Genomic DNA, 21795 nt, shown 5'->3' with positions numbered 1-21795 from the left:
GCAGCCACAAGGTGGGGCTGTGTGTCAGCCATGAGCAAACACTGAAGGATCAAAGCCATCCTCTGTGTGTTCTCATGCTGCATCTCAGAACACACTGCTGGGACCGCAGCTGATTTTCATACACTGTTACCTAGAAAAGAGACAGCAGGAAAAACAGGCAGACCACATTTACTGTTATCTGTACACCTGATACACTGAATGAGTGCACTGTGGCCTTTCTGTCACCAGGCCTGCAGACATACAACAGACATTTCATTACATATTACAAATATTCCAAAATGTTCTAATTCTCTATTACTGATTTACTTCTAATAACATTTTGAATATATATATTACTAAACCTGCTGCTGACCTCATCCTCACACAGATCTTACACCAAAGACCCATGCAGTACCCATGGACTCCCCGTTACACAACCAACACAGACTATCTGATCAATCAGCCTAGTAAAGGGTTCCTGCATCAGCTCAGAAAGCCCACAAAGTTCTCTAAACCTCCCTGGTTTGGAAAATCAGGTACCGGCCTGTCCTCCATCCAGAGTCAGGAGTCCTCAATGCAGATCTGCCACAGCCTGGATGAAACCTGTTCCAACCACAGAACACCGTGCACCAACACAACCACAGGAACAGTTTCTTTACACAGGTCATCATCACTCTGATAAGGTTTTACATTAGTTTCACTTCCCTCTCAGCTTTCACTTTCATTACATACTCTAATAGTTTAATTTCAATGTTAACACAGATTCTGCACATTTTAAATATTAGACATATACTACACACACACTCCACACACACTCCATGTTTATTCAATCAATATTTTTTACACCTTGCACACAGTTGCACTATCCCTACTGTTTGTAACCTAAACTTTACAAAAAGAACTTGCTCATCTCTCATAGATCAATATTATTTTTTGTTCAAAATATATATAAGCAAGTACCCCATTATATTTCTTATTATGCTCCTAACTTCTGTTTTTTAGCACGCAGGCACAATGTGAGACGTGTTAGGCTGCCATCTAGTGATACTTCTTCAGAGTATCACCTGGCTGTCTGATATAATGGGCCATTGGATATTTGTGTCTTCTTTAGTTTTATGTATTATGTTATGCAGTTCAGAAAGGGAGGACCCAAATGCATTCTACTTATCTAAACCAACAAAAGTCAACCTCCAAAAAAAAACAACAACAGATCTAGAAATATACGAAGAACAGACACAATACAGACATTTACACAGGAACAGACAAACCTGACAAAGATGAAGACAGGTGAGAACAATCAGTGCAGGGCAGGTAATCAGCAAGGAGGGAAACACAAGAGGAACACACAGTGAAAACCAGACAGAAGACACAAAACAGAGCAAAATAAGCCAAAAACCAGGAAATACAAATGTACCACAATAACTAGGATTACAACAGAAACCCAAGGATTCACATAAAAACAACCAAACAATGAATCATGACATTATGATAGGTGTCTGTTCTCATGTAAGAAGCTTAAAGAAGTGTCCCTGACTCTTCCCAATAGTGTTGTACAGACACAGTAGCGATACGGGCTTAGCAGACATGGAGGCCCAATTAACGAGAGAGGCCCGTGCTGACACATCCAGGTTATGCAATTTCCCCATTGTGGGACTAATAAAGGTTTCTTAATTTTAATAAAGGAACTCCACTTCCAGAGCATATGGTAGCTGCACACACTTTGATGACAAATCCCTCCGTTTCAGTTTCATATCCCGATTCTTTGAAATACAACCAGCTGGTTGAACATTACATGCATGCGGCCATACAACTGAAAATTCATCACAATCACTACATGTCTCAATTTAAAAAAAAAAAAAATCAATAATAAGCCATGATTGTCTCCCTTCTGACCTGTGTTTTATCTAGGACATGTGGAGGTCCCTGTTTTTCGCCATGATTTAGACCTGCAGAGACTCAAAAACATGCAAACATTTTTAGTGTATGTATATCTTTGCAACATCAGCAGTCAAAGAAATTCAATTATTGTTTTTTATTCTCTCTGATTTTAACCATGGACATCTTATTGCAGTGTGTAAAATGAGCCCACGCTGATTATACATGTGATGGAATAACACCCTAAATCAGCTTTCGTTATTTTTTTAAACTCTTACTTTACCTGAGCTTTGTTTTGGTGAAATGAAACTGAGTAACCCCAAGCCTGACCAGTGAAATCCCTCAGCCTCTGCAAGGCACAGACTCTGGTGGGGAAGTCATAAACACAAACAAAGTTGCTTACTTTCAGTGTATTATTCAAAGAGCAGTTATTGAGGGTTGTAGAAATAAGCTGACAAATGAAATCTGCTAAGTGTACTGCATAACCGCAGATTGATGTCACACACATGCTCATGTTCATGAGTGGATGTCTGAGGGGAATTCCACTTTCAATTCCACAAAGTGAATTTCTTTAAAACTGACTGGTTAGGAGAAATTTCACCTTCACTTTTATCTGACACTGCTTTAAAGAAAATTGTGCATTTAACAAATATGCTTGCATTGCATTGCAGATTTTAGTTTGATCTTCATTTAAAATAAATCATTGGCCTTAATTTAATAAAAAAAGAAAAGAAAAGAAAAGAAAAGAGGAAATGGTCTGTGCATGGAATTCAATTTGAGCGGCACATGAAAGGATTCAAGTTTCCCTGTTTTAGTGTCCGTTTCAGTTTCATATTCCTAGAAATGAAAGATAAAAACCTCTTCACTTTCTGTAATTCTAATGCATAACATGTGAAATATAACCAAATCTAAATTTAAAAAAATAAATTCATCACAGCAACTATATGTCTGAACTGAAAGTTTACTTGGAAGCTGCACTGGCTCAGTTCTCAGACCTGCAGGCTGTTCTATGGATGCACAATAGAGTGGAAAACAGGTTTGTAGAAGCTGTAAATACTTAAATATCTATAACATGTGGAGATGATGATGATGATGATGATCAGCATTGGTTTTATTTACATTTGTGTTTACATTGTTTGTTTCACGCAGCACAGCCAATCCCTCTTTTCAGTTCATTATAATTCTGATTTATTGCACAAGGATTTTTTTGTGTAATTGTTTCATGCACAGACCTCTGTTCATAAAAGAAATGTGACAAAGGAGCTGCAGACTGAGGAGATAATGTGAGAGCCTGGGATTCCGGGAAACAGGCAGTTGTAGGAAAAAAAGGAAGCGATAAGTGAAACTGAAAAGTTAAGCTTTGTGTCATGTCTGGGGGGGGGGTGGAGTTCTGGGGTTCTTTCAGTGTATATAAGGGAGAGTTGGGTGCTGCTCCAAAGCATCTATCAACACTGAAGACACAGTGTGAAGAGGGAGAAGAACCTGACTACAACTACAAACATGAACTCAGCTGCCATCGTCGTCCTCACCTGCCTGCTGGTCCTCAGTGCACAAGGTACTGTAGAGCTCCGCATTATTCTTACTGTCTGAGACTGATGCTCTTTGGAGCCTTCAGTCTTCTTTTTGGGCTTCTTGATTTGGCTCCAGGAGCAGTGAGTGATGTTGTGTTTACCTGTATCCACAGCGCAACAAGGCACCAGAACTAGAAAGTGCAAATGTGCCGGCACGTATCCCGAAAAGTTCAACTTAAAGCTCATAAAGGGGGAGCCGGTCATACACAAGCCGAGCATTTTCTGTCCACGCACAGAGATCATCATGTGAGTCAATGAACTGAGATGCATTCACTGACCTGTTTTTACGTTCATTTTAAGCTCATCTCTAACCTGCCTCTCTTCTTCTTCTTCTTCTTCTTCTTCTTCAGTATCACAAAAGCAGATTCAGAAAGATGTGTGAATCCACACTCACCACTTGGAAAGCTCATTCTGGCAAACAAAAAGAAGTAAGTTACCTTGATGGTGTGATAGTGTGTAGTATGGATGTCTAAGACATATGCTGCTGTTTACTGACAGTCACTTTTTTTTCCTCAGGCAGGAGGAGAGAGAGGCATTAAGAATGACCACATCTTCCGGTCAGACTGCAACCTCGAGACACCACACGACTTCCAAGCTGTAGGACTCAAGATGAAAAAAAGAAACATGTTCACTGTCATCAAGTGTTCCCACTTCTGCTATTTTTGTACTTCATGTATATATCAGGTAATCCATGTACATACAAGAATAAAACCCACCAAGCTGGACTTGATGTGCTGTTGTTTTTTTATGTTAACATTCTGTCAGATTGAAGCTATGTTCATCTATCTATGTTCTAGTTAATTTGAAATCTATTCCATTAAATGACTTACCACCCAGGCCTCTAATCCAAAAATTAAAAGAAGCCATCAATTCAATCTTCTCATATGATTGACTTGGCATTGATCAATTTTAGGTATTCCACAGAGATCACACTAGTGTGGAAGAGGATTACGGTTTTGGGGTTATTATGCTGGTCCAACGTTCATTCACAACACCAGCTGAGGGCAGAAGTTCAAATTACAACATCAAGAAGACATTTCACTTCTCTAAATATGCACAGGGGGATTCTCATTGACCTCCATCATTAAATTCCTGATTCTGTCTGGCCAATCACTGGCAGTATATAGAAACACTACCGCTACAGTAAAAAATGGTTTTATTCTCGTTTATCCCTATATTTTTATTTTATAAAAGTCCTGGAGTTTTTGTGTACTTCTGATACATGCTTCTCTTCTTCTTGTATATAAAATGTAGGTATGTTCTCATAGGCAGTGATCATGTGTGGCCAAACAAAACTCCTGTTTTTTCAAAACACTGTTTTTTTTTTATTGAGCCAATGATGCTTAAAAGATATAAAACTGCAAAACATCATGTCAGCAATGCATACAGCAGAAACCTCGGCATTACAGCATGTTAAATAAAGATATAAAAGCACAGGGGTCTGTTTGAAATCAGTGCACTTCACTCCAGCATGGAGTTAGCTGGTGCACTTTAACAACAGAAATACTGACTTGATGTGTGATCCCTGTGTGACATATTATTTCCCTGTATAAAGCTTCAGCACTGTAATTCCAGAGATTCAAAACACAACAAAGCACATCGGATTTACAGTTTAGGGCCATTGGCAAGAATTATTCCAAGTCAATGAGAACACTTCAATAGGCATACTGCTTGGCATTAGTGATATCAGTCCTTTAAGGGGGAGACATCATGTAACACTAAGACAATGAACACTGATGACGCAGAGAGAACATATCGATGAGAGGTGATGATGACGTGCAAGAGGTAACAGACTGTAATAACAGGAGGAGAACAGCAAATAACAAGTACAATTCTCTCTATTCTGGTATGACAGATCAGGATTATGTGACTAAGAAGTTCCTGGTAGCAGCCAATTGATAATCCTGCAGATGGCAGGGTGCTAATTATGAACATGTTTACATGCATAGCACAATAAAATCAATAATGGCTTAATTTAACCCTTGAGGGATCTGCTCGGTTACACTGGGAATTTATCTGACCTTTTTTGCACCTTTCGGTCTTTAACTGAGCTGATTTGTGCTGCTGCATGCAGCTCTGTGGAACGTGTTGATGCAGATCCCTAAATTGATGTTAATATTTTTAATTAAATAGCTAAATATTATAGTTTTGTTTTGTTAGTTTTGATCCACTTTCTTTGAAATTCTATGATCTGCAGTAAGAATCCTGTAGAGGTCATTTCACATCTCTACCAGAATAAACATCTTTTGCTAGATTTTTTTTTTTCAGGCATATGAATGGAGTTCCCACAAAGACACAAAGCCCTTTTTACAGTGCAATATGAGATGAATACTGACATTAAAAGCAGGACATAGCTGTCACCCACACACTGATCCATCCAGGCTCTGCATTGTCCATCCAACAATGTGGCCTGAATTCAGCTGAATCAGCCTTTGCTGCAGGGCAAGCTGTGCTGTGTTCATGTGTGTGTTACCATCAAAGAGCATACCAGGCTGGGAAATGCTGAGTCAGGCAGTAGCTTGGCACAGTGGTGTCTGGGCAGCAGACCTCCTTCTTCACTGCTGCAATGCATCTTGGGAAGTGGAGTCCTGAGTAGCATGCACAGTTTCTGTGGTGGACTGTTGGCTTAGCAGCTGCTCGGGCGGACGCAGGAATACCAGCATCACTGTGATGTTATCACTCGAACCGGCTTCCTTGGCTTGACCTACCAACTGCTGAGCCACTCTCTGTCCCACGGCATCCTCAGGCTGTGATACTGAAGCATCTCCTTCTCCTCCTCCTTCAGGGTCAGCAGCTTGTTGCAGTGCATCCAGCACAAGGTCTGGGACCATTGATGGTTTGATGGCATCAAAAAAGCCGTCACATGCCAGCAGCACGTAGTCCTCGTTCCCCATGAGCTGGATTGTTGAGCAGTCAGCGTCTCCAGACACATAGGGCTTCTGGTCAAAATCACCTGGAGGAGGGGATGTGTGTGTGGTTAGCAGCTTAATCCGTCCAGAATAATTGGACAGAAAGGGCCAATAGCCCTCAAACAGAGAGTCCCTTACCTATGGCTCTGGATACAGCATAAGTTCCATTAACACGCCAGCAGCCCATGAAGGTAATACAGCCACCAAGATCCTCAATTCTCTGTTTCTCATCCTAAATGGAGGACAAAAGTGATGGTTCATCACTTCAGTTTGAGTAAGGGTAAACAGCTCACTGACATACATACCATACTAATCTGAGGATGAGCAGTTCTCAAATAATGCACCCTTGCTGCCACAGACTGAACAGTAAAGTTAGTTCTGGTACAGTAAGCCTTGAGGTGGAAGTATACTATAGTATATAGTGATTAATAACAGGAGGAAATAATATTTAGTATTTATTATCACATCTGACTCCACCACACCAGTAAAAATGTGGATTACAGAAGGAGTCAGAGAGCTTATGTGAAGATTTTATTTCCTCACACATTTCTTCCTCAGTTTAACATTATATTTATTCCCTAGTTTTTATGTTATTGTCTGTGACCCTGGCAAGTCCTGTTCCTGATATATTTCTATCACGTCAAACTATTTTTCACTTGCTTTTCAGTTGCTCAGATGAGCATTGGTGCTTCCCAGTGCTGGGAAAACTGTAATTAGCGCTGCATGCAGTATTTTGGACAGTTAGACCATGTGTGTGTTCGCTGAGAAGAAGGTGTGTGTAACATCCTTACCTCTCTCTCTGGTTTATGTGGGTCCATCAGTGTAACGACTTGTCCCTTTCTAACCAGCAATACTTGAGAGTCTCCCAGCCAGGACACAGTCATCTGCTGTCCCTGGATCAGCACTGTCACTCCTGTACTGCCGCTCCGCAGACGCTGTCAACACAGCAAAATTAAAAACTCAACCACAGCAAAAATTCCTTTTAAAATGAAGTATCATTGCCTCGATTTAAACCCTTGAACATAATGTGATCTGGATGAATGAGTCTTCACAGACATAATGTTATTAAAGGGATAATAAACCACTAAAAACATCATCTAGCTGATGCTCAAGATGTTTTACTACACAGAACTGTATGGTGAGTCACCATGGGAAGCTCCCTTGCAGGTGATTGAGTCAATAATCTGTCTTTGTTCCAGTTCAGGAGTTAAGTCTTCTGCCGGGTGTAGTCCACAGAGCTGTGACCTTTTGTGGACTGCTGGTGTTTTTGTCACAGCTGTAGCAGACTCACTGCTCCTGTTGCCTAGCAACCTGAATACATCTGTTGCATCCTTTGCTACCAGGGAAAAGAAGGATGCGTTTGTTAGCTGCATATAAAGGAGCCTTCAGAGTGGGCCAGGCTTATCGTGTGCTGTGACAAAACTAGCCTACAAATGCAACCATGGGGGATGCAGCTACAGTTTTTCATGGGCTACTCTCATCCATATTTTTTAGCTTCAACTTTATCTACATGTATCCATGTAGTAATACATGTACATATACAAATAGCTAGCAAGTAACTATTCCATTCATAGCTGCCCTTTTTCCTAAAGAAATGTTTTATTGGGTAATGATTGAATAAAAGTGCCACAGCACTGTATGTCAGCAGAATCCAGCCTTTCAGTTTCAGTACCTCTCTCTTGGCTTTGCCTCTGAACATGTCATCTGTGTGTTTGTAGGCCATTTTAAAGGCCGTGTCTGGGTCACTGGTCAGTTTCTCCTGTTTGCTCAGAACAACATGGAGGTGAGTGGCAGCATATGTGGCAGCATCCACCCCTCCATGCCCGTCAAACACAGCGTAGTAGGCACGCTCTACTCCATCCTAAATCGCAAAAAAAGAGAGAAAACATCAAGTAAAAATTCCACAATTGCAAAGCTGTCTCGAAGAATAATGAGTAAACAGCCAGTAAAAATCTGAAATTGCAGTTTTATACCTGGATTCCAAAGAGCTGGTTGAATTCTGCAAGGGCCAAGTGTTTGTCCTCCATCTTCCTCCTTGTGTTCTTAATGGCATGAACAGAGCAGTTGAGCAGGCGGGAAGGTGAGGGGGCCATCTTGGGGATGTTTTTGTGCCATGACAGCACTACTTGAATCAGTTTGTTGAGGAAAAGCCGTTGGACTGGCTCTGACTGAAGTACTGTCAGTAAGATACAACAGAAAAAAATCACATCACATCTGTTTTTTGGGACTGGTTTGACCAGTCTCGGTTAACAGGTTCGTAACTATTGGATTCAGGGGGATGATCATGCTGTTCTGCACATTGTTACTGTTTTACTTTCACAACAACAATTTAAAACATCAAATACATACAGACTAGTTTCTCTTCCTCTTCCTGGTCGGCCTCTGCCCCCTGTGGGCAGTGAAAAGGTGAAAGGTCATCCTGCAGCATCTGGGCCAGCGCTGCCTGGCACAGGAGGGCACTGAGGCCTGCAGGAGCTCCCCTGAATACACATAAGTACACACAATGCAATGACACATAGGTAGAACAAGCATGGACCCAAATCAATGCTACAGGCAGCAGCAGTGGATGCAGTTCTGTCATCTGTCACTCCTTCTTTACAGAGTGACATTTCTGTGGCAGAGGGGACTGGGCTTAGCAAACAGGAAGTGGGGAGAACAATGGTGCTTCTGCAAACAGGATATGAAGTCTTCCTGATGGGGCACACAGAAAACCCTTAACCAGTGACTCTGCAGAGACACCGTTTCTACATCTTTTATATTCTTAAATATATTGTATGTTAATGCTAAATGATTTCTGTACACTGCACTCATTGGAACTGTCATCTTGTCTATCTTGTGAAGGAGGACCAGCTGGATGTATTATTCATACAGCTACTACTACTATCAATCTAGCTATCTAAACAGACCATTTATCAAACATTTAGCTGTTTAAACTGCTGTTCATTATTTCCAGTTTATCATTACTGTTTCTTTTTTGACCCATTTGAATCCTTTATTCATTATTTTTATGCATTTTGTGTTATTACAGGGCTGTGTAATAATTGACTCTCATAGGCCAACAGTCCACACTAAGAAATGAGGATGATAACAGTAAAGGAAATATAATGGGAGGAGTCTGCTGGTCGTAACATAACACACAGATCCTATGCAGCTTCTGTTTTCACCTTTACACAGCACATCATAAACATATTATTGTGTGTCCTTGCTACAGTTTGAATTCAAACACCAAACCTGCACACTGACTGAACAGGGCTTGTGCAGAGCTGCTAGGAATGCCAGGAATGCAACCACACAGAAGTGCGCAACCATACACAAGTGCACACAAGATGGGTGGATTGTGCAAATAGCAGCGAGTAATGGTCTGTGATACAGAGATATTTGTGATTATCTGTGTACATGGCACTGCTGACTCACTCCGTCATGCACCGTCAGTGTGCCTAAACAACGCTGCACTACTATGCCTTACATATAGGACAGTGATGTGCAACATACCCATTCTATATGAGCTATGTGAAAGGTCATGAAAAAAAAGCAGGTCGTGCATGTAAACTGGGACTATGCATTTACATGAATAATGTTGTAAATTGGCTTCTGTAAATGCAGTGCAAGAGCAGAGCTATCATTACAGCAAAGAAGCTGATTTATTATTAATATATATATAATAAAAGAAATGGACATAAAAGGAAATTAAAAAATTAACTTACAGTAACAGACACAATACTATTTAAAACTCTTGTGTCTGCCATCTTTGCATACTGATAAAGGTTTGAGGAATAAATGTAAGCAGTTATTAGGACATGCACCAAAGACACAAGTGCCTCTCTTGGAAAAAATGCTGCTCTAATCCATGACAATATTTATGTAAGCAATTAGGTTATTGATGAGCTCATATATAACAACATGAGTAATATTGCATATTTATTGCGGTGACAGGAGGCATTAGGTGTGGCTGTGTGTATGTTTAATCCTGTGCTGTTGCAACCTTTCTCCTTCAGACCACACAAATATAGAAAAATAACAATAGGAGTGTTCCCGGTGCTCATACCTGGAAGCCAGCAGCCTCAGGCCCAGTTCCAGGCTCTCTCCATGGAGCTCCTCTAGGGAGATTCTGCGACTCAGTGGACTGACAGGTAGTGGACTGCTTTCCCCTAAAGCAGCTGGGAACTCCTCCACAAACCTGTCCAGGAAGCAGCGGACTTCCTCCTCCATCCTGCCAACTGTGGCTGCAGAGGACTGTGCAATGAAGAGGAGTCAGGGGTCACAACAGGGGACTGGAAAGGCAGGAAAGTAGACCTTAAGTTAAACTCTGTGGCACTGTGAGGCCAAGTCTATAAATATTCATGAAGCAGCAAAGATCAATATATTGTTGTGATTACAACCGAATTACAGATCTCAATAACATGCAATGACTGCACTCACAATAATGTTTAAAGAGTGTATCCACTGACAGAGTATGTTGGAACACACAGCACATCCTGCTGTGTAAGAGGTTTCAACTGGTCCCATGTTTTGAAAATGGGACGGGCCCCAGTCACCCCTAGTGGGGACAATTATGACAATGACTATTCTAGTATTATTGTACACACACGTAGTCTGAACTCTTTACGGTTGATGTAGAAGCTGTTTCAATATCTGTCGGGCTGAACATGCATATTTCAGACGTTTTTATTTGTGTGTTAGTGGAAACAGGTTTCCGTAAGAACTGGGTTTATTGATTAAATTAGCATAGCGACAGATTTGGAAGTGTCAATAAAAATACTAGACAACACAACGACTTCTAATACAAAGTTTTTTATATATATATATTTTAAGTATATATTTCATGTCATTTTACTTCTACCTCAAAACAACGCCTATGTGTAGCAATGTGCTAACAACCGCTGTCAACTTTTATTTTGTATTTTTCTGTCTCATACGCGTTAGAAGACACAGCCGTGTGTTATTTTAGTGCATTTTATCTTCCCTGGTGTCGACAACGACACAGAAAGCGTCACGCTGTATCGAATACAGTCAACATAAAATGAAGAACAATTCTGACAGGAGTAGTTTTTTCTGACTTTCCGGACCAGCGTAATGCTTTTTCTTCGTCTTACCTGAGCTGGAGGTTCGAGCAGGTCCCTAAACTATAAGCAAACTAACTACAGATCTCTGAGTGAGGAGAAACACGCCCTTTGGCGAGACAAAGAGTACACACAGAGTACAGGAGATTCATTGATAAAAGGCAGACACGAACCTGCGCCGATACACCCGATGGTTAAATGACTGCTGCTGTGAATACAGTCACACTGAGCACAATCTACAGCGTAGAGATCTGCGCTGCTTCCTGCACGTCATCACACGCCCTTCCGGCTTCCGCTTTGCATTTAAAGGAATAGTTCCCAGTGTTTTATCTTTGATGCGCGCGCACACAGACAGATATGAACTGAGATTTGAAAAACAAATAAACCTTTTACATGTTATTAATTTACCAGCTGTGATATCTTTTGACTAATATATATATATATATAATATAGAACAATTAAACATAAAACACAATGTGAACATTCAAGAATCTGAATAAAATTAAACCTTAGTACTGTACTCTGGTTTCTGTAAGAAACACCTCAACAACTTTTATTCTAAAAGATACTATATAAATAGAGTTGCATATGTTAAATGTTGGCAGCCCATCTTATATTTGCATTGTGAATGGTATATATATTTATATAGAGTGGGGAAATTCTGTCAAGCTACAACATGCATGCAAGTTAATTCCTTTTGTTAGCATGTTAAGTATCAAGTATCAAGTATTAAATATCGTTCCTGTTAGCAGCTCAAAAATAAATTGCAGCCCAAATTACAGCAACCACTGTTTTAATGTGTATTTTACTTGTACAGTGTAATTAAACATGGTCTGTAAGGACATGACATATGCACCATAATGCAGGGTGCACATACTACACACAAAACTATACAAAGTAAGCTGCCAAAGCAGCCATTTTGTCTTTAGGCTTTTTCGGATTGCCACGGCGTCCTCTGCCTCGCCCACGTCCACCGCGCCTCGCACCGCCTCCACGGTGCATGGAGTGCCTCATGGTAGCATGTTTAAGCTCCACAAGATCCTGGAAGAGTGGATCACAGAAAACGCAGCCGGTGTGTTGGGTCTCGCCAGCAGGAAGTGGAGTGCGGGTCTTGTTGAAGTCCACCATAACTAAAGAGGCATCGCAGGCATCACAGCTTTCCTGGGCAACCTAAGAGGATACGAAAGAGCAGCTGGTTAACTGATATCGCAACCTATTCAATCGTATCAAATAACATACCCACTCAGAATCTTGCTACTGATAACATTAGCTAGTAACAACCAGCTGGCTTTACAGCAACTAAGCATGAATCTGGCATTAGTCACTGTGTAACACTAGCCATAAGCTAACAGCTATAAACTCTTCATCAGTTCATTAGTGATTAAAAAGAAGAAGGTCACCCTGTCCATCTTAATGAACAGTACATAATATAACAACACCTAACTGACTCATATGTACACAATCTTTAGATTAAAACACATGAAAAAATGATCATGTTCGAATATGGTAAACATATGTTACCTGCCAAGATTAGGAATAGCTAAAAGTTCTGAAACTGTGACATTGGATCACATAACAATAACTAACCTAGATGTACAACAGTTTTCTTACCTGTACTTTGTGTGCATGTTCAAAAAAATGCACCACCACATTGCATTTATTACAGGCCATCTTCCATTTTGGTCCAGAGGTCGAATCCAGCACCAAAACCCCACTGTCACACTCCACACACTGTCCAATGCCCAATGAGTTAAGTGAGTGCTGACAGGATGGATGTGTACACTCGTTGCATCCCATTCCTGAGAAAAAAGGGCCAAAAAGTCAGACAGGGTTTAATTCTGCTGTGGAGGAGGAACTTGGAGGAAGCTCACCACTCTTAGTCTACAGTGGAAGATGTGAGACCCAACATCAGGTAATAACACTGTAAGTCATTGTAAGCCAAAACTGGGGCTCTTCAAACTCCTGCAGCTTGACAGAAACTGCAGTGTGGAAATTGCTCCACTAGACATCTGAAGGACTGCTGCAGTGTTTGATGACCCTCATGTCTTGCTATAATTATTCCAGTCTCTTTGTATTAAACAGCCCGGAATGCTTCTATGGATTTGACTCAAAGCATTTTTTTTGTTCAAAAGCAATTATTACACTGGCTCCTTATTTAATTCATATCAACTCCCCTACGTGACCTTGGCTGTAGCAGATGCAGATAGACAATGTTTGTGCTGACTGACACTGCTGTATGTGTTTTAAGAAGTATACATCTTAGTTAAAATTAGTTTTGTAGTTCACCATAAAACAGTGTTGGAGCAATAATTATAATATAACTCATGTTTGTTGCAATGTGTAAAAACTCTGAGTAGTCTAGCAGTAGTAGCAGTCTAAGTATTATCCAACTTAGACTGCCATTCAGCTCTTGTCCTACCTTTCTTCATGTCCCTGAATGGCGGGTTGCTGAAGCAATACGGACAGAGGGGGTAGCTCTTGCCACGGGCTCCGGAGGTCCACAGCACAAGCTCAAATTCATCCAGAGGACAACGGAGCTCCTTGTATAGCTTGATGGCTCCATTCTGGGGAAGACTATAAGTCTCATCACAGTGGGAGCAGTGGAGCCTGCTGGGTTTGGCCTGCAGACACATGCTGAACTTTAGATTTGCTGATCACACTCAAGTGCATTCTACCGACTGGGCAGCTGAAACACACCCTCACCTGAACAATCTCAGCCACTACTTGAGGGTCATTAAGTTTCATATACTGATTACATAGACTGAAACATCTCTGTAACTGCTCTAGATAGCATCATCCGTGATTGTCATGATGGCGGCTGACAGAGTGAACTTAAATGAAGTCAAAAGGACCACATACACATTCTCAGGGCACATGTAGCCTCCTGAACATGTGATGTCCTTGCCCTATGTAGCTCCAAGAACATGACGGTTGTACAAGGGTTACTTTGTGGTTTCAGACCACTCCACGTAACAGTATGATACAACCACATATGTATTTAGACACAATGACCACAGGATGTGTAGCTTCGTGTTTCATTCATGAATTTTAAAGTATTTCTGTCATCAGGTGGAAATGGTAATGTAGGCAGGACGTCAGAAGTACTTCGAAGGTCAGAGCTCCACAGCAATACACCATTAGTCAAAGCAAAAAGTAGAATAAAGCAGCATGTCATTTAATTCATGCACACTAAGAAGGATGCCGACTGACTGACTTCATCTAACCACGCAAATCATCATGGCCATATTAAGCTACTGTTGCTCACAAGACTCTGCACCTATGAAGCACCATAAGCATAACACAAATATAGAAAATGTAAACAATAAAAAAAACCCTGTGAAATGTAAAATACACAGCTTATCTTGATGATGGTGTTAACTATAACACTGTGAACCATTTCTTTTTTTTGATGGTGATTTTGACTATTATTGGTTACCTGGATGTACTTCATGAAGCGATGGCATTTGCCACAGCGGGAAAGGGGTTTTCCTGAGGCAGCAATGGGAGAAAATGAGACCTCCATCAGCTCGTCCATGCCTGGAAAACAACATATGCACTGTCTGTGGTGGAGATGCATAGAACCAACATAAAATATGTCTAAATAATATAATTATCATTATAATACAATACACAATGTTCAATTATTTCTTTTTGTCTAATTGAATTTCCTTGGAGGAGCTATGGCAGCGTGCCTCAGTGGCTGCACTGAACCTACTGGTAATAGAATCCACAAAGTAGTGAAACTTCCTCTTAAAGATGTCCAGAGCGTGCTGCAGGACCTGCTGGTAGTTGGCCTTTCCCTGGGCAATGAGGTTCAGCTGCTTCTCCACAGCACTGCGTATTGTGGGCAGCACCAGTTCTGCATCTGCAAAACACCCCCACAATCACACATGAATATATTACATTAATTATTATTCTCATCATTACTGTGGCTCTTTTGTTTTTACATCACTGTGCAATTTAAAAGAAATTGCAGTGAAGTTGTTGTTATGGCTGTCCACTGCTGCCTGCTGTTGCCTGCTTAAAATAAGATGTAATATGCAACACTCATTTGAAATAAAAGAGAGACTTATGCTAGCATTTTTCCTTGCTGTCACATAGCCGAATTCATATTAAAGAAAAGGCATATAACCTGTCTTGTAGTAGCCATGTACGAGGACGATGCCCAGGTTAGTCGGCTTCAGCTTGCGTCCATTCTCTACTGTCACATAGTTCCTTTGGCAGATGTTGTTGATGTGGACAGGGATGCTGGCATCAGTACCTGGAGCAGGACAGAGATACAAATTACCATGCTTTATTTCACAAGTTAAAATATAGCCCTGCATCATCACCAGCATCAAATGTCGACTTGTACTAATCTACTTAAATAATGGATGAAGGAGAGTGTCTGAGCGCCTTCTTTCACATGCTGTACTGAACTGAACAGGCTTTGCAGAGACATACCTATCCCATGTTTCTCCATCAGTGTGATGAGCTCAGCCTCGGTCAGATAGTCTGGTGGGCTGGTCTGCTTTTCCACCAGTTTGATCTCGTCTACTGTGAAAGTGTCTCCATGTTCACAGGCTGGTAAGGCTTCTTCCAAAGGGATGCCCTGCCACGGCATCACTGTTGTGTAACCTGGGAATATAATACATCTACTTAGAAACCTGAGGTTTCATGCAAGGGATAGGATATTCAAAATACAAGCTCCAACTGTTTTTACCAGGTGATATGAGAGTTTTTCCACTGCATGAGAAGGCCTCTGTGCCGATCTTGAACTCTATGGTGGTTTGTAGATATCTGCAGTCCTGACTTATGGTGGCGATGAAATGCTCAGTGATGTACTCATATAGCCTCCAGCCATCACTTCCTGTAAAGCAGGAGAGGACCACCAACCTTAAATAAATGGACAATCGCTCTACTGGCTCAGTATGTCTAGCCTAACACATACTGTTAGAAAAGTGTAACAGAAAACTAATGGAGCCAAGACTAGCCTAGTGAAGGTGACTTACCCAGCTCTGCTTCAGAGGCAGCACGCATGGGAGTAATGGGTGGATGGTCTCCAGCATCAGCTCCTTTCCGTGGTCGATTTATTCCTGCTGAAAGCAGAGTCTTCACCTGATGCAGGGGTTAAAAAAACAGTTTACACTCACATTCCATTCTAATAGCATACCTCCCACCACAATGACTCTGTTTGTGTATGGAAACACTGATGGTGTTGAATGTATTAAGAGCATAAATGCTTTTATGTGTCCTTGGCCCAGAGTGGCCTCACCTCGTCACCCCAGATGGGATTGTTGACCTGCTGCTTCAGTGTTCCTTTCAGGTCGAAGTTTTCTGGGTAGTGGGTCGTCTCAGTACGCGGGTAGCTAATGTAGCCCTGTGTGTAAAGGCGCTCTGCAATCTGCATGGTATGCTGGGGACCCATGCCTGCAACATCAGAAAATAACGTGTTTTTTCCTTTATGAATTAGGAGATGACCCTTGATGAACACTGTGGTGTAGATGTACATACCTAAAGCCGAACTGGCCACTCTCAACATCTCCACTGTGTTCAAGGCCTGAGGCCTTTGCTTGGTCTTCTCTTTCTTACTCACTGCCTCCACCTGCATTTAGAGACATGTGCGTTAAGACAATTGTGTGCGTTAAGCACAGTGTCCATTGCCATGGACACTGTGCTTAACATCTGCACCACTCTGCCATCTTCAAAGTCACACAAAATCACACTGACGCTGACAGGCTGAACTCGGCTCCATCAGACAACACAGTTCACATGTTTCTACTATAGCTTTACCTGGAGTGAATGAGATTGACTCCAGTGAATAAACTGGTCAGGTTTTGACTCTTACCAGGGCCTCCCTGGATGTCTTGGCCAGGTTGACAAACATCTGTCCCACCTCCCTGTCGAAGACCCTTACCCTGTTCCAGTCCAGTGTCAGTGGACTATCCTTTCCTTTGAACACCTAAAAAAAATCAGCTTGTCTATCAACACAGCATAAAGAATGGGCATCATTGAGGGTGTGTTGGTGTATGAACTTGGGATAATACCTTTGCCTGGATGACCCAGTACGTCTCTGGTTTAAAGGACTGAATCTTGTCATGGCGTTCCACACAAAAGCCAAGTGTCGGGGTCTGGCATGGTCCAAATGAGATCAGAGAGGAGTCCAGATTGCCATATTTGCCCTGAAAGTATTTGGTCTGGAACCTGAAAAATATCATCATACAAGTATAAAATCAAGCTGATTTCATTTGGTAACCAATTAAATGCACCTGTAGTGGACAACCCACTCAAGATGGCTGTGTGACAAGTTTACCTAGTGAAGGCGCAGCCAATGCGTAGATCTAGCTCCTGACGTGCATCCACCGACAGCGCTTCATTCCGGTTGGGCTCTCCCAAGCGGTTCATGGCGTTCCAGATGTCAGTGTCAGTAATGGAACTGAATTTTGCACGATAAACAGTCTTCTCTCTGATGTTCCCCTTGTTCATCACTGGCTGGATAGCATCCAGTACCTGAGAGGCAAAGGTACACAGGAACCAATTTCTATGAGAACTTTACACAGGGTTGGGTTAGGGTTGGTCGTAGGAAATATTACAGGGTCAAAGAAGCATCACCTCAAAGCAGATGTTCTCGCCTTCTTTATCACAGTCCAGCCATAGAACCACATAGTCACTGCCTCTGGCTTCAACCTGAAATGACATCAGAAACATTATACCGGCCATACCAGCTATGACACCAATCATATAAAATACACTGAGCATCAAAGTCTGGAGAAAACACATGACCAGGTCCACTAACTTGAAGGAACTTGACCATGTTGAGTTTGGGATTGGCCTCCTTCTTCTCTGTAGGAGCTTTGCTAAAGAGTTCTGCAGGGTCCACCTTGTCCCAGTTGTTGTATTTTCCTAGAAAAAGAAGAGCATTTTTAAACTTTTCTCAATGACGGTTAGGAAAAATGAGCAAGATGTAATACAGACAATACCTACCAATAAAATCCAGACTCATCACATGTCCACAAACAGAAGTCATCTTAAAGCGTACAGTCTGACCCTGGAAGGTGCCTGTGTATTCGAACACTGAACATGCTCCATTCAGCCCCTTTCGACTTGTACAACTCCCTAATGGACAAGGAGAACAGACGAGGAATTATTATGTCAATGTAAAATCATTAACTGCAGGGCATTTATGACATTTATTATTGACTATAAAGCAATGGCTTACAACGTATGTGGTAAAAGCAGTTCAAACGCCTCTGAAATGATCCAAACCAACAATGAATGTATACAACCATATTCAAATTAAACCTTGAAATTTTTTAATGCCATTTTTGTTTACGTTTTGTATACTAGAAGTTTTAGAATCCTGTCCTGGGTGTGACAAATAAGCAACCGCATTAAGAGACATCTTCTGGCGCTTTCTTTAATAGAGATTAATCCAGACATTTTCCACATGTAAACTTCTGAACCAGACTCAAAACAATTAATTCAAACCGACCAGATGAGTCAGAAATGCAAATAGTCTGGAGGTAAAAGCGCCGCGAGTGAGGGCAGGACTCTAACAACTGTGATGAGTTTGGGTAAGTGAGGGTCCTCTCATTGGTTACCTGGGCTCAATGCTACATGCTGACGTCCCACCTGAATAAAATTACTCTACCAAGGTTGAATGTTAATTCCAGGAACAAGCCAAACTAATATGATGAGAAACAATGTGTCCCAGCCCCCACACTGTACACGCACAACCAAATCGCCAATACTTGTACTAATAGGCAGATACATTGAGATCCTGTCAAAATCAGGGCATATAAATAGTGGAAGCACCACATACAGGGCACAGACTGACTCCAAGCCAAAAACCTGCTGAAGGCCAAAGATAACCAACAACAACATCTGTCAGATATTTTTTATTCATCATAAACTTCAGGCATGAAACAGCTCCAGGTAAGAAACCTACCTTTATGATGGTGATTACTGTTCTTTTAGAATTAGCAAATTTTAGCACACAACAAGGACTAAATACTAAACACTTATTTTGGATGTTATTAATTCTTGTAAAACAGCTTTTCTACATATTACACACATATTGTTTGAACAAGTTAACCATTAGAATCAGGGAAGATGGTACTGTGCAGTCATACTATGCAGTCTGAAAATCAAGAGCTAGCTGATCAGTAAAGAAACCAGTCTGGCCACAAAATACTGGGTAGCTTTTGGGCCTTGGTGCTATGGCACATAGGAATCAGTTCCCACTAACCGACCCTTGGTTACTGCCTTTTCTTAGCTACTCCGTGTCTTTCTGCTGTGCCTGCTGGCCCTGCACCAGTGCCTGGCCATGCCACTGGGCAGCCAGTGTGTGGACGAGTCCTTCTGCACTTACAATCTGCAAGACTACTACAGCCAGCTGGTCAACCTGCCCAGTCACATCAATGAGCGCAGCATCGCGACCTGGAGCTACGTGTGAGTGTGCATGATGTGTATCAGTAACTTTCTTAGTTACAAAATAGATTTTATCTTCAACCTTACATATTTTTTGGTGGAAAAAATAACCAAAAGGAAAAAAACAGCTGTGCTTCTGAGGTTTAATGAATCCTTTAGTAATCCATAATACCTTTTGATTAGCAGAGGACAGTCCTACAGTTGCTATATGCTCAAATGTTTGAATGAAAGCCTCCTGCTGATCTGCTTCTCTCTCTCACCAGGGAAAACATCGACTTAAACCGTGTGCCTCAGGTCATCCACGAGGCCAGCTGCCACAACAGCCACTCCTGCAGGGGAGTGGACAGCACGTTCGGTCTAGAGACCATCCCTGTGTCCCTGAGGATGCCCGTCCTCAAAAAAAACCCCAACTGCTTCCCCGCAGCTAGCTACTCTCTGGACTTTGAGCTCATCACTGTCGCGTGTATATGTGCCATCTCCAGACATAGCTAAACGAAGTGACTGATGTCAACTTTCAATGCCTTTGATTCAGACAGAGCATGAGGTTACTGTTACTTAGTCCATTTCACTCACTGTTGTTTACCAGTAGACACTAAAAATGTCAATATTCAAGACATGCCAGCTTCTCATAGTGATCAGCGATTTCACATTAAATGGAACATTTTATCAGCCTTAACATTGTCTGATATTATTTGGTGTCCAGTTTCCATTCTAAACTGTGTGAATACAGCAGCATCCAGCAGTTCAAATCAAGTGTTTCAAAGTCCTGCCTCAACATTTTGATTATTTTCTAGTAATATTGATAACATAAAAATATGGAATACAATATTATGACAGTACTGTGTATTGCTTTTGTAGCAACATTAGGACAACAGTTATTATTTTACACTTCATAACATGTTCAATAAACTGCAATGGCCCAAGACTGAGTGTTGATGCTTCACTACATCACACATGCCTAAAATATGTTTCAATTTAAATGTTTTATATGACATCTATGTGAGATGTTGTTGCAATTTTACATCTTAAGAATAAATATATAAAAACTAGGCAAAGGTAAAAATTTGTTTTCTAGCTACTGCATGCTGAAATTAGTTGTGTTGTGTAATTTAAAAGGACAATGTCTTCCAGTGAAATTAACATAGGACTTTTTACGGATGCCCAATATTTGACTACACATCGGCATCAGCACGTATAAAATGATATCGTTTGTGCATATAATAACAGTTTAATAAGTGATCAATTGTTTTCACTCACAGCGGCTATTTGGACTACTTCAATATAATTGGTGCACAAAAAGACGCAAAATAAACTAATTTCAAGATGAGTCGTTAATCTGTCTTGTTACAGTCTATCAGACATTAATGTACCCGTCCTCCTCTGCCCCTCTTACTCTACCACTAAGAAAAATTACACCAATTAGTCTTGTTTTGTGGCATTTTACAATGCTATAAAATTGTACCCACCTTTAGACAGAATTTTGGCGATAGACTGAGCCAAGGAGGGTTTCTCTGCTACCATCAAAACAGTCCTCATTTTGAATGAAGTGCTAACAACAACTAAGAACCTCCACCCGTTCGGCTTCCACAGAAGTAAATACAGCAAAAGCCTCCTACTGTCTAACTATCCTGAAAGTCAACGCTTAATTATAATTTTAACTAATTCCATCGAAAGCGAACATTTTTTTTTTCATTCCACTCTGACAGACGAGTTTACAAAACCACAACAGTAGCCATAGCAGAACACATGCGATTCACTTCCGGGGTCATATGACGTTTGGCGCATTACCGCCACCTGCTGGAACGGAGGGAAACACAAGAATCTGATTTCTGCGTTCAGATACAAAGAAATGGCAGAATCAAGCTACATCTCTGTGTCGAATTCATTCTAATTTAATAACACCAAAGGCTGTCTTCTTTTGTAACCGTTTTTGTTCAAAAATATATGAAGCATATTCGTTTTTATAAGTTACCCGGGGTAAAGGTTACACTT

General features: G+C 41.2%; 3 protein-coding genes across 6 annotated transcripts; 1 reads left to right on the top strand and 2 right to left on the bottom strand.

Annotated features, from left to right (window-relative positions):
- Window positions 1–3249: 3249 nt before the first annotated feature.
- On the top strand, window positions 3250–4155 carry LOC114441735 (interleukin-8-like). The gene is made up of 4 exons (XM_028414793.1): window positions 3250–3409; window positions 3539–3671; window positions 3776–3853; window positions 3942–4155. The coding sequence occupies exons 1-4, from the start codon at window positions 3355–3357 to the stop codon at window positions 4024–4026; spliced, it is 351 nt and encodes a 116-aa protein (XP_028270594.1). The 5' UTR covers window positions 3250–3354; the 3' UTR covers window positions 4027–4155.
- Window positions 4156–4726: 571 nt separating this feature from the next.
- On the bottom strand, window positions 4727–11668 carry ppm1f (protein phosphatase, Mg2+/Mn2+ dependent, 1F). 4 transcript variants are annotated; one of them, XM_028415077.1, is made up of 8 exons: window positions 11568–11668; window positions 10380–10567; window positions 8684–8814; window positions 8308–8510; window positions 8007–8195; window positions 7126–7269; window positions 6473–6566; window positions 4727–6378 (listed from the first exon to the last, which is right to left on the bottom strand). In XM_028415077.1, the coding sequence occupies exons 2-8, from the start codon at window positions 10541–10543 to the stop codon at window positions 5981–5983; spliced, it is 1323 nt and encodes a 440-aa protein (XP_028270878.1). In that variant the 5' UTR covers window positions 10544–10567; window positions 11568–11668; the 3' UTR covers window positions 4727–5980. The 4 variants fall into 4 exon arrangements, with proteins under 4 accessions (XP_028270878.1, XP_028270876.1, XP_028270877.1 ...); XM_028415075.1 differs by having other exon boundaries at window positions 10380–10605; window positions 11568–11650; XM_028415076.1 differs by lacking the exon at window positions 11568–11668 and adding an exon at window positions 11428–11536 and having other exon boundaries at window positions 10380–10605.
- A 588-nt stretch (window positions 11669–12256) lies between these two features.
- On the bottom strand, window positions 12257–21555 carry top3b (DNA topoisomerase III beta). Its single transcript, XM_028414247.1, has 18 exons — window positions 21270–21555; window positions 18358–18489; window positions 18170–18276; window positions 17986–18060; window positions 17687–17883; window positions 17421–17577; window positions 17222–17335; window positions 16888–16978; window positions 16649–16803; window positions 16386–16491; window positions 16097–16243; window positions 15838–16011; window positions 15527–15655; window positions 15110–15259; window positions 14831–14931; window positions 13814–14015; window positions 13006–13193; window positions 12257–12564 (listed from the first exon to the last, which is right to left on the bottom strand). Exons 1-18 carry the CDS (start codon window positions 21337–21339, stop codon window positions 12283–12285), a joined length of 2577 nt encoding a protein of 858 aa, XP_028270048.1. The 5' UTR covers window positions 21340–21555; the 3' UTR covers window positions 12257–12282.
- Window positions 21556–21795: the final 240 nt, after the last annotated feature.

The sequence above is a fragment of the Parambassis ranga genome, chromosome 9 (genome assembly GCF_900634625.1).
Source record: "Parambassis ranga chromosome 9, fParRan2.1, whole genome shotgun sequence".
Taxonomy (NCBI): Eukaryota; Metazoa; Chordata; class Actinopteri; family Ambassidae; genus Parambassis; species Parambassis ranga.
The sequence above is the reverse complement of the archived record's forward strand: the minus strand, read 5'-3'. Positions and strand labels throughout refer to the sequence as shown.